This window comes from Rhipicephalus microplus, chromosome 6 (genome assembly GCF_043290135.1).
Source record: "Rhipicephalus microplus isolate Deutch F79 chromosome 6, USDA_Rmic, whole genome shotgun sequence".
Classification (NCBI taxonomy): Eukaryota; Metazoa; Arthropoda; class Arachnida; order Ixodida; family Ixodidae; genus Rhipicephalus; species Rhipicephalus microplus.
Window position 1 is genome coordinate 138236596 of NC_134705.1, and position 11334 is coordinate 138247929.

At 42.3% G+C, this 11334-nt stretch overlaps 1 protein-coding gene across 4 annotated transcripts; it reads left to right on the forward strand.

Annotated features, from left to right (window-relative positions):
* Positions 1–1151: 1151 nt before the first annotated feature.
* LOC119185494 (uncharacterized) lies at positions 1152–10647 on the forward strand. 4 transcript variants are annotated; one of them, XM_037434483.2, is made up of 5 exons: positions 1152–1289; positions 3720–3856; positions 4657–4730; positions 9689–9775; positions 10141–10647. In XM_037434483.2, exons 1-5 carry the CDS (start codon positions 1236–1238, stop codon positions 10287–10289), a joined length of 501 nt encoding a protein of 166 aa, XP_037290380.2. In that variant the 5' UTR covers positions 1152–1235; the 3' UTR covers positions 10290–10647. The 4 variants fall into 4 exon arrangements, 2 of the variants coding, with proteins under 2 accessions (XP_037290380.2, XP_037290379.2); XM_037434482.2 differs by having other exon boundaries at positions 1181–1343; XR_005111563.2 differs by lacking the exon at positions 4657–4730 and having other exon boundaries at positions 1181–1343; positions 3720–3861.
* The last annotated feature ends 687 nt before the right edge of the window (positions 10648–11334 follow it).

The window sequence follows — 11334 nt, forward strand, 5'->3', positions numbered from 1 at the left end:
TACTACACCTATTGATTTAGTGATTTTTGTGCTTTTACGTGCAGAAGCCACAAGATCAACACGAGTGCACAGACTTTCTTGGTTTGTGTGGTTAAGAGGATAGGATTTGTATGCCTTGTTATGCACTCGGGAAGCAAATAATCATTCAAGTGTTGAAAATAAACTCAAAAGACCAACCAGTAGAGTTCCTCCTGAGGCGTTTAGTGACTACGAGATGACTGAAACTGGCTGCGCTATTTAGCTGTTAGGTGTACCACAGTGGGAAATACAGTACAAAAATAAAATACGCACAAAAGCACGCATGCCATATTTTAGAAATGTCGCAAAAAAGTCAAGCTCTACCGCAAAGGCAATGAAATGAACGCGATAGAAACAGATTGGAAGGTCACGTTTGAATTGCAAGCAGATCGAAACGTACCTTCCGTTTCTCACGCACAAATGACACGCGAAACATCTCGCAGGTACGCGAATAAGCGTCTCAGTTGTTACTTCATTGTGTATGAAAAGTACGATCTTTTCGCAGACGGAAGCTGTGCGACGATTGCAGGGACCTTTGTGCGCCCCTTAACTACAACATAATCGTTCCAGTGCAAGCCGAATGCCAGCCAAGATGTATGATCCTCCTCACCGGGACATAAGGGTGCGTCAGAGATAACCCACTCACCTCAATTCTGCTGGCAAAAGTACGCGTGGGAGACGGCAGCCGCTGCGCGCATTGCGCCATCTTGCTGATAATGTCGAAAACACCATAGCCCTCCTCTCCCTCTAGATGCCAGCCAACAGCCGTAAGTGGTACATATAGATAGCTTGCCCTTTGAACATAAGAGATGGTATCTTTCGGTAGCTCAGTAATAAGGAAAAAAATCTTTCGGTAGCTCAGTGGTTAACGCCTCGCGTTCACGACGCGGTGGTCCCACATTCGATTCCGCACGCGAGAGTCTTTTTTTCTGGATTTTTTTTCTTTCTTGCATTTTCATATATAGATACGTATACATATACGGTGCATGACGCCGACGCCGGCGGCGAAATCCAGCCGAGATTGTTCATTTAATTGTTATCGCAATAAAAATAAAACAAAGATTTAGTGACGTGGCGACCAAAACACAATTTCGCATTGCCCACCTGTGAGATTCATTCTACAATTGTATTCTCATGCGGGTAGTTCTTTCTCAAATGAAGCTGCAATCTCACGCTTCATGTTAGCTTGAGCTCTCACAGTTGCTGAAACAATAAGCATGGTTCAAGAGCGGCTTTATACAACCGTCCTGGTTTTCTCTTCCATGACATTGGTGAGCGCTTTATTCGCACGCGGTGTTAGTAAGCGTAGGCCGGATATCAAAGAGGTAAACATTTTGCATCATGCCCTCCCAACTATTTTTTGGAATACCAAAAGTGCTGTATCATGTTCTCACCAAAGCATATTTCAATAATCTAGGCTTGTATGATGTGCAAAATAGGACAGACTGTTTTGAAGTGAAGAAACAATATATCGCTACAGTTGTCTAATTTCTTGGAACGTTCTTTCGACCACAATGTCAAATATCATAAAGGGGGAAGCCTTCTTGTTTTGTGAATGTCACTTTAATGTAGTTCTAACGCCCTGTCAATGATAAGGTAATATAGTAGTAATTATACTATGCCTCCAAGAAGCAATGTGGCTTTGCTACGAGGCAGTCACAGCGTATATATGAGCAGCAAACATCGACGCACTTCGAAAGCGAGTAATGTGTTGGATTAATATCCCCCACAATACGATCGTGTATTTTTGAATTGATGGTGATTTCATCTATGGTTGAAAGATTTACAACAAAATGATCGAGTAACTCAAAATCTACTGCAAAAAAGAAGAAACTACCCAGTAAGCCTTTTTATACACAATGGAGCGCGCTGTAACATTGCTCTAAACAAATTAAGGTTTCTTCAACTTCTCTATAGCAATATTTACAGTGATCTCAAAGTAGCCATAACCATTTCGTAACAAACATGATGTGCGAAAAGCGCAAATAACCTATCAAGAATCCTTGATGAGAAAAAAAATCATGCTATATAGGAGCTTGCAGGGAATTGATCGGGTGAAATTGTGAATTCTCCGTAAAAACTCTCTACCATCATGTAAAGACGTGAGACGTTGCTAAAGAGGTGATTGCACATACGCCTATATATACAAAAGATTTATTAATTTACACATCGATCCAGACATGTAAAAAGGTTACGTTACTGATTACAAATATGGGGAACGAGTTGTCCTTTCAGTATTGCAATATCGTGGTAAGTAAGGTATATAGCAAGCAGGTCATGAACTATAGGTTGCACTTAAATGTTGGAAAAGGTAATGCCAATACAAGTTCCGAGTAGAGGTTCTCCTGCCGCCGCTTGGGTGCCGCTTCTTCTTCGCGGGCCCTCACTTCAGGGTGCGCCTATTGACGAGACATCTTCTCCAGCTCAAAGTGCAAATAATGCCTGACAGATGGGTAGTGGGTTTTTCACTTACCAGCACAAGGACAAATGGCATAGGGGCATAGTGAGTGCCTCTCTGCTTCATGAAAGTTATGGTGCGCATTTAGTGGGGACATTGCACAGCCTCCAGTGCACACGCCAAGGAACATGACCCGAACATAAGAAGCTTGGCGGGCAAGCTCCTTAGACATACTCCGTCTCTATGCTTGTCCACAGATAACTGCTTGCCATAACAGCTGAAATTAGGGGAGATGGAGATGAAAGATAGGAATAGAATGACTCTTACATTCACGTTAACCCTTGAAGAATGACAAGTGTTGCAAACTTGTCTCCGATTTCTCACGACCGCATGCCTTCGTGCTTATTTGAATCTAAACATTCGAAGGATGTATACGGATGTCTGCCTGGTTGGGATGGTAAACTGAGAAACTATTTTAACTCCAATCAGCCAGAACGCTTCGGAAACGACTCGGTTCGTTCCTCAGGGGTAACTGTGGCGATGTTGCAGCGGCGTCTGCAAGGCACTTGCGGGATGGTTATAGATCCCCCCCCCTCCCGTTTTGCCGCATAGTGTATGTAGTTCATGTGGTTACACCGGCGAAGGGTTTTGAGAGAACAGTTGATGTTCTGGACCGTTCACTGTACATGCCACAACTCCAGCAGTAGCCTTCTCCTCCAGGTACATGATTTAACTTCGCGAAAAACGGTAAAACTGTTCTTTCCTCTCCTTTTTTTATTTTCATTTGTTTTTTTTGCGTAGTTATAATATGGCTGAGTACCGACTCACCCAACCTGTCATTGTTCTCCTCCAGGTGGTCTCGCTTTCAAGAATGGTCATTGCTTTGAAATTTATCTGGTGGTCAAACGTCTTGCAATGCAGTGCGACGCCACTGCGCTCTTTGTTCAGCTTCCGGGCGTCGTTGGCGTGTTGCTTGAGTCGTTCTGGTAGGTTTTCTGTCTTGCCGATATACGAAGAAGGGCACTAGGCCCACGGGATTCGGTAAACAACACCGGAAGTCCCGTCCGTTGTTGGTCGTTCCTTCGGGCGGGGGAGAAGGCAACTCAGCGGGAACGAAGGCACGCGCACGGCTGAGTATGCGCTATATTTACACAGCGCACTCGCTCGAAAGATTAGGAACGATGTACTCTCATTCTGTTGTATTGAAGAATGTATTCATAATGTGTTTCTTTTCCGGCTCTAAGCATAGATTTCTTCAAAAACAGCAGGTCTTATGTATGACATTTTTTTTAACTTCTTGCAGTTTCTGTGCACAAGAGAACGTATATGGACTTACAAAACGAACACAAGCGAGTATGTTCAATGTAAAGTGGACCGAGTGACCAGTATCAGTCAGACATCCATTATCTTCAGGCGGTATTACTTCCGTGATGAGCAACAGTAAGGTATCTCCACTACTCTCTAAAAAATTAACATCTTTACTTGCTAGCATTACTTACCATCATCATCATTAATTGCAAACCACTCTATGCTGGAACGATTAATAATGCTTCATCAACTAATTCTTGACAAAATAAGTATTACCCGTTCTAAGTACATCTCTATTGCAGACAGAAGAATAACTAGACTAAAACATTCATATACAATAAATGAACACCGCTTTTATTTCAATTATTTTAAACACTTCTTCCTCCCGTTATAGCCATAAGGCCGCGGAACAACTTACCTTCCACTACTACCAATACCTACTCTGTAACCACTTTTCATTCACTACTTAAAAAATACGTAGATGACACAAAAACATAAACTACGTTTCGCACCATCCATTAACTATTGATTTTACCCTTACTTCTATCCTCATGCCACTAACTACATTTGCAAAGTATGCGTTTTCGGTACTTTTTTGTTAAGCTTATGCACGTGTGACTGATTGTATGACCTAGTCGTACCTACATTGATATTTCATGATGCGTCTGTGTGTTAAAGTTAAATTTCACTGTTTTATATAGATCTTCTGCATATTTGAGTTTTTATAGATTAATACGTTGTCATTAGCAAAAGTGCTCTTGTTATTTTGCATGAACTATTCCTTTGACACTATTTAAAACTTTGTTATACTTACAAGTTGTGCCCTTCCTGCAATAATCCCTTAGGAATTGACAGGATGTACTAACTAAATAAGTAAATAAAGAAGTAAATAGATAAATGAATAAATAAACTTTATAACATCACACTTATAGCCACTGGACTAAAAAGAAACTCCAGGGAATATTTTCGGCGGAGCAATGCGACGTAATGCAAGTCCGAAACCTAGGTATGTAGAGGACGCTGCAGTTTTTTATGCAATTCTCAGATATCCGTGTGGCCACAGTGGGAGAATCGTAGACTGCAAACTATAGCTTTCTTTCAGTAGGTGCTTTAGTTGCTAATTTTGTTTTCTTTTTTTAAAGACCTAGTAACGTTTACTAGTTAACAACAACCATGCGTTAAATTTTTATTCACGCTCTGAGTTTCTTCAATATTTTGTGTTTTAAATGCAAAGCATTCTTAGCAAACTTCGGCGCCTTTGAGCGTATCTATCTATATATCTATCTATCTGGCCACTTACATGTGGGTGCTGTCGTGATCACCCCCTTAATTTGGCGTGAGTCAAAATTAGAATGGGAGGGTAAGATCGTTTGACGAATATGACACGCTGGTCAAGGCAAAAATATTGTCACAATCCCGTCGCGTACATCGTCAAAGACTTCCCTCCAGACAGTGACACATACCCAAGGGCGGATATGTACCGCTTGTATGCTGGTGTCACAAAACGAGAGCTCAAAAAGGGCGCGCCGCCAAATTCTCGCGACAAAGCGCCGGAGAGACGCCTCAAGGTCAACGATGAAAAAAAGAAAACAAGCATCCAAAGACTCCTCGGGCACGCGTCTCTCTCCCTCGAAAGCGTAGGTTCGCCGACGAACCTCCTCACTTCAGCGGCCGAGCAAGCCCTAGAAAGTTCTCGATGGAAAGGGGCGTGGTGATGCAGGGTTGCGTCATCTTTCGCGGACGGCCCTCGTACCACCTCGCGCTTTCCCCAGCCTTCGCTGCGTATCGCGCCGACGAAATGATGAGAACTTTCTGGAATCTCGCGCCGAAGGTATTTAATCGAGCAGCAGAGATGGGAGATCAGGAGAAGAAGTAAGTTAGCGCCTGTGTACGTGGGGTTATTCCACCGCGTCTGTCGGGGAAGGTTTTGTCCTTAGTGACAAAGCAGGAGAAGACGAAAGTATGCGCCAGAGTGCGTAGGGTGTTCCGCCTTGTGGGCGAAGCCTTTTGTCTTTCGTGACAAAGGAGGAGAAGAAGAGGATTTCCACCTGAGGGGTGAATACTCGAGCTACAGGCAAGAGTGTGTGTCTACCGCTATCGAGCGAAGACGCGTGGCAACAGCTGCGTGTGTGAAACCGACGTGTTTCCGGCGAAGAAGTTCGGAGCCTGGAGAGCGGCCAATTGAAGAAGTGAGGTTTCCTAGAAGAGAAACTTCGGGGGCTGCGGAACGGCAACAACGCTCGACTTTGAGCGATTCTCGGAAGAGTATCATCCAGACTTTTGTTCCAAGAACTGTAGACTGAATAAGTTTTCTAACTCTTTAGTCTTTAAGTGTCCTGGCTTTTCAATGCATGCGACTGCATTGTAGTGCGTATTGTTGTCTGTGTCCGTTGTTTCGAGTGTGGCTGATTGTACAGCGTAGTACGTTGTTTGATTGGTGACATATTGTATTCAACTACTGTTGAGTGTGCATACTTGTGTATCGTTTTGATCTGCCATAATTGAGAATATAATTTTGTTTTGTTCATCAACTCTCGGCTCTCACTTGTTCTTTGGGCCACAGCCGGCGTCCGCTAGCGCGCCAAATAGGACCACTTCTAAATTGTCCACGCTTTCGTGGTGCGGTTTGGGGGGCCGATACTTCGGCCCTTGGAATTAGCCCGGCAATCGCTTCCCTAATTAACGGGACCCGTGACAGCTAGAATGTGCCACAGGTGATTGACAATTAGTATCTACCACGGAACGATCAGAACACACATGGGCAGTTCTAACGCGCGAGCGTTATGAAATACCCGACGTCGGTAGCGTCGACCTGGCGAATGCGAATAATATAGGTCAGGGTCCCAGCTGGAATCGAACCCAAGCATTCTGCATGGCAATGAAGAGTTTTACCACAGAGCTACGTCAGGTCTCGGCACTGCTTTTGAAATAGACAATAATATTTGTGAAACTTCAATCGTAGTTTCAGTTCTGCCTACCCAATTTTATGAACATTACATATGTACTCTATCGATACGGCCGTAGTGTCAGATTAACGTCAACTGTGGTTAGTTGCTATGCGCTGAAGCTTATTTATGTAGCAGTGTCTTGTGCCAGCATGTTCGCGAGCATCAGCGCTTCATAACAGCTTCTGGCGTTTCTCTAATACACATGTTCCAGTTGGCAACGTTGCGCAAGTGCAAACAAGTGGTTATATAAGCATCTGCAACTCTTTAACATATGTCTGTGCGTACAACATTTGCACGCATATTTAGCGTAATTTTTGAACGTGTCGCTCAATCAAAAAATTGCAACACAGTCACCTTCCCTCCGCGTGCTTCACATAACGTCAATTCACAGATGCGGTACATGGAATCTGCCGTATTTTTCACGTAGCGAGATAAAACACCGTTATCGTCTGCAGTGCTTACAATAAATGCAGCAAGAGCTACGTGCAAAAGCGATCCTTTATTGTGCGGCCACCTTATTTTCCACGTTTAGGTGAACTACAAATCACGCTTCTGCAGTTTAAAACTGTAAGTATCCTTCACTATTGAATATGAATATCTTGAGAAAACAATGTTACCTAGGCGAGGTGAAGGTAATCGGACGAAAAAAGGCGTACTGATTATCTGGACTTTGAAGAACATTGCATCAATCAGGCTTAGGAGTTTAAAACTGCAGGTACCGTACTTTTGTAGATATTTTGCGCAAGTAATATGACGTGGTCGTGACGGTGAAGAAGGTGGTACTCAGAATATTGAAAACGTAACGTTTTTTCGGGGCAAGCTTGTGCGCACGACAGGAAATGTCAAATGAATACACGGTGTACGTTGATAGCGGCGAAAATGGCGTCGGTTGTCACAGGCTGTTGGTAATGGGACCGGTGGCAAGTAATGACAGCATTTATTCGAGCCTTATCACTCGAGACTACGTTTGTTTCAGAATGAACGTCACTGTTCGTACTTGCAGACTAATGCATATCAGAAGGTTCCAAATTAATATTGAAGGTTCTTGGTCATTCAGGTGTGGCATGTGCAAGGCAGTAGTTATGCGTGTATGCACCAAAAAAAGCGTGCGTGGCAGTAATTTGTGTCTTCACTAACAAACATAGTTGATTCAATGTTTCATTTCCTGGGTCTTAGCACACTGATACACTCGTTAACAGCTGCACTAATTGCAAAAGATTTACGTACTATTCTTCAGACAATTTTGTGAAACATGCGTGTATTGTCTTCTTTAAGAAAAAGGATTGCCAAAACACCGGGGCACAGGAGGGTTCATATAATATTTCATTTACAACTTATAGCTCCATGCAATGACTAGCTGCCTGTGATAGGGGTTTTGGTGCTATTGTATGTCGGACAGTACTCGTACCACCGAGCAAATTTTCGCAGACATGTCGCTGTACAATACGAATGCAAATAATCTCACTTTTAAACATGGATGCTTCCCTAGGCTAAATTTTTACAGTTACTGTGTTGACTCCCCTAGAATTTATAAGCAGGGAAAATGCTTCAAAAACTATGTTTAGCCAGCGCCACTGAGTCCGACATATACGTATTGCTCAGTATATAGGGAGTCACTGCGACATGATACGTCGATGTATGTCAAACTGGCCGAGCCCCTGCTTACCAAATGGAAACACTTCATCATACGGAACGTTGCTATGGCACCAGAGTTGTGGCGCTCCTCTGCTGCCTCCGGAATGCGCCTCTGTGATATCTCAACTTAAGAAGACTGTGAAATTCCTGAAAACTACAAGAGTATCAGTGAAATGAGTGGAAAGTTCGGTTCCAGACCATCTTTCGCCCCACCGAAAAAAGTAGCGCTGAACAATATTTCTGCCAGTCACGGGTTGGAAGAAGAGCACCCACGCTTCATGGCTGAAAGCAGACTAAAGAGGACGAAAATCTTTAGCGGGAAGAAGCATCATGTAAAAAAAATGAATGAAGTTGGGTAATAAAAATAACTAGCAGTTGCTTGCCTCAGACAAGCAGGGTTGCCTTGTTATTTTACTTCAGGGGTTACTTCAGGAAAATTCAATGACTGCACTTCAGAAAAATTTTGTTAGTATTGACAAAAAAAAGCAAGCAAAGTTCAGGACGATGCTCTCGCCTTACTCTTGAACCACAGTCTTGAAAAGCTCATTCCTACAATAAAACTCTCTAACAATTGTATCTTGAGCTGTTTTTTGAAAATAAAACACATAAGCCAGCTGCTCCGTTTAGGTCTATTGTGCCGGAAAAAGATTTATGGCAATTTTGACGCTACTAGATTTTTTTTCAAAATCAACCTATTAGCTTGAAGGTATTAGATCCTGTTTGTGTACCAAGTTCCGATAATTTCGTCACCTTCTTACCAACTCCAAACTATGGTAATAGCATTATTTTATCATTGATGACCAGGACAGGTGTTATCACATTGGGCATTGTGTCTAATGTGAACTGTAGCAAAGTGAATTGATAATCATAGTGACCAAATAGAATTTATTAATAAATGTGGCCTATGAGGAGTAACGTTCTCATCTTCCTACATATGTAGGAGCAAAAAAATTCTTATATATGAACATGGGAACTGTAATATTTTGCAATCGCATTGGTCAGTTGGCCAGGGAAATGATAAAAGTTTCCATGTCACTGAAAAAAAGTCATTGGATCGTATCGGTAGCTCTGAGCAATCGTGAAATGTCCTCTTTAGTGAATCACCGAAAAGTCATAAATGTAATGTCTATGCCACACGTCGTACCTATATGTAGGTTTACTAAGCGCGTTTTTTTTATTTACCTATTGTAGTTTCAAGTGCAATGGTTCGCCTGCCCTCTCATTTTTTTTCTGCCTTCTCTTTGTGCATTGCTTCATACGTAAACATACACAGTTCTATCCCCCATAGGTAAATGTTCTGCCATATTGAATTATGAAAACTAGTATTCCTGTAAATTTAGGTAGAGTTTGTGACCTTATTGAATACGACGTAATTTTGCAGATAATATTTTTCTCTCCAAGGAGAAATTGCTTTACATGACAAGAAAATATGGCTGCGCTGTAATGATGGTCACGCAAGCACAACATGGTGAGTGACGCATGCTACTCTACGAAAAACATGTGCCAACGTTTTTCTCTTTTTTTACGAACACAATGGCAGGAGCTATTTTCACGAATCGAGCATGTGGTGCCTTTGGAGAGGGTTTTTTTTTTTTGTGGAAGGTTATTACAATTTACAATGCCCCGCACTATTCTGGCGGCCTTTATGAAAAGTACCTTACGTTTATATGGCCTCACGACGTCACGTGACATATGCAAGTATGCTGCAATAACTATCTGCACCTCACATAATACAAGTATATAAATCCCAGTTTTAAGGTTCAGTGTTCGGTTTAGCTCCGTGATTTGTTTTACGGTGGCAATGATGATCACCATTTTCGTTTCTCTTTGCAGGTCGAGAGCCGTACTATGAGTTGCGTGTTTGGGAATCATTCTTGAAGCAACGCCCTAATGTGAAATGTGTGAGAGAGTTTCAGAAGCATACACATAAGGGGAAAACTATATACGAACCGTTTTGCAACCACATCCTTCTCATTAGGTGAATTGCACAATACGCATCTTAAAGCTGAGAACTGCCCTTTAAATAAGTGTCATCTCGCTTATTGTGAAAAAAGGACACATTGCAATTTCAATTCTTTCTCAAATAACAAGTGGTGTTTTCCTAAAAAATAAGCTATAATGCGCTTAGTACCGATATGCTTTTGCTCTTTAAAAATAATATTACATGCATCAACACAATAACATTACAAGCCATCACGTTGGCTTCAACACTACCATGTTTTCAAGTATTGCGTTTTCTTTTTTTAATAAAACACATACAGCAGCATAAATTCTTGCAAAGCTTCAGAACAACATAAAAATCCTTGGGAGAAATAAATACGGAACTGAGCAAAAAATGGACGTCGTTTTTCGAAGTGCGTTGCTTTGTTCCTGGAACGCCGTATTAGGGAAGAACGTCACCTACAGGCATTACGTCATTGCCCCACTTTCATCTACCTCTTTTTTATTGCTATGAGAGTGAGCACGCAGCCCAATTTACATCCACAAAAGATTCCCTGAACCACGTACGGTCTTCATCCAGGAAATATCAAGCAATGCCTATCATCCAGGACCTACCAGTGTGGTAGGGCCTGGTAAGGAGGTTTGGATCCTCTTTTTGCTTTACCCTGCGGGCAAACCATGTATACGTGTTATGCCAGTACTGCACCCCCTAAAACTTCTGGTTTAGCTTAGTTTGGTTTTAGAGCAGCAGCAGTTAACACCCTCGAGAGGCAAAAAAGCAAGAAAAGTGCGGATTCATTTTGAGATTACACACAAGATGAAAGACACAGAAGGCACAACAAGACAAACACTTTTTTCTTTTCTTTTATCATTCTTAATACGTTTTGGCATTCGACGACGCAACCATCTCACGGAACAGGCAAACGGCAATGAGCGAGATCCGAATTACCAGATTAGTTAAGTGGATATTACTAGGCATAAGAGAGCCCGATGAACAAATAACAAAGTGCAGAGAAAGGGCCACTCGAGCTTCCTTTCTGTGCATCGTTCTTGCTTTCCTTCGAAATGAATCTACACGAACTAGTA

Bases quoted from the DNA above. Each gene is read 5' to 3' on its own strand.
- LOC119185494 (XM_037434482.2), top strand. From the start codon at position 1,236: ATGGTTCAAGAGCGGCTTTATACAACCGTCCTGGTTTTCTCTTCCATG. The intron at 1,344-3,719 runs GTAAACATTTTG...AACTTCTTGCAG, and splicing joins GTAGGCCGGATATCAAAGAG to TTTCTGTGCACAAGAGAACG. The intron at 4,731-9,688 runs GTATGTAGAGGA...GTAATTTTGCAG, and splicing joins AATGCAAGTCCGAAACCTAG to ATAATATTTTTCTCTCCAAG.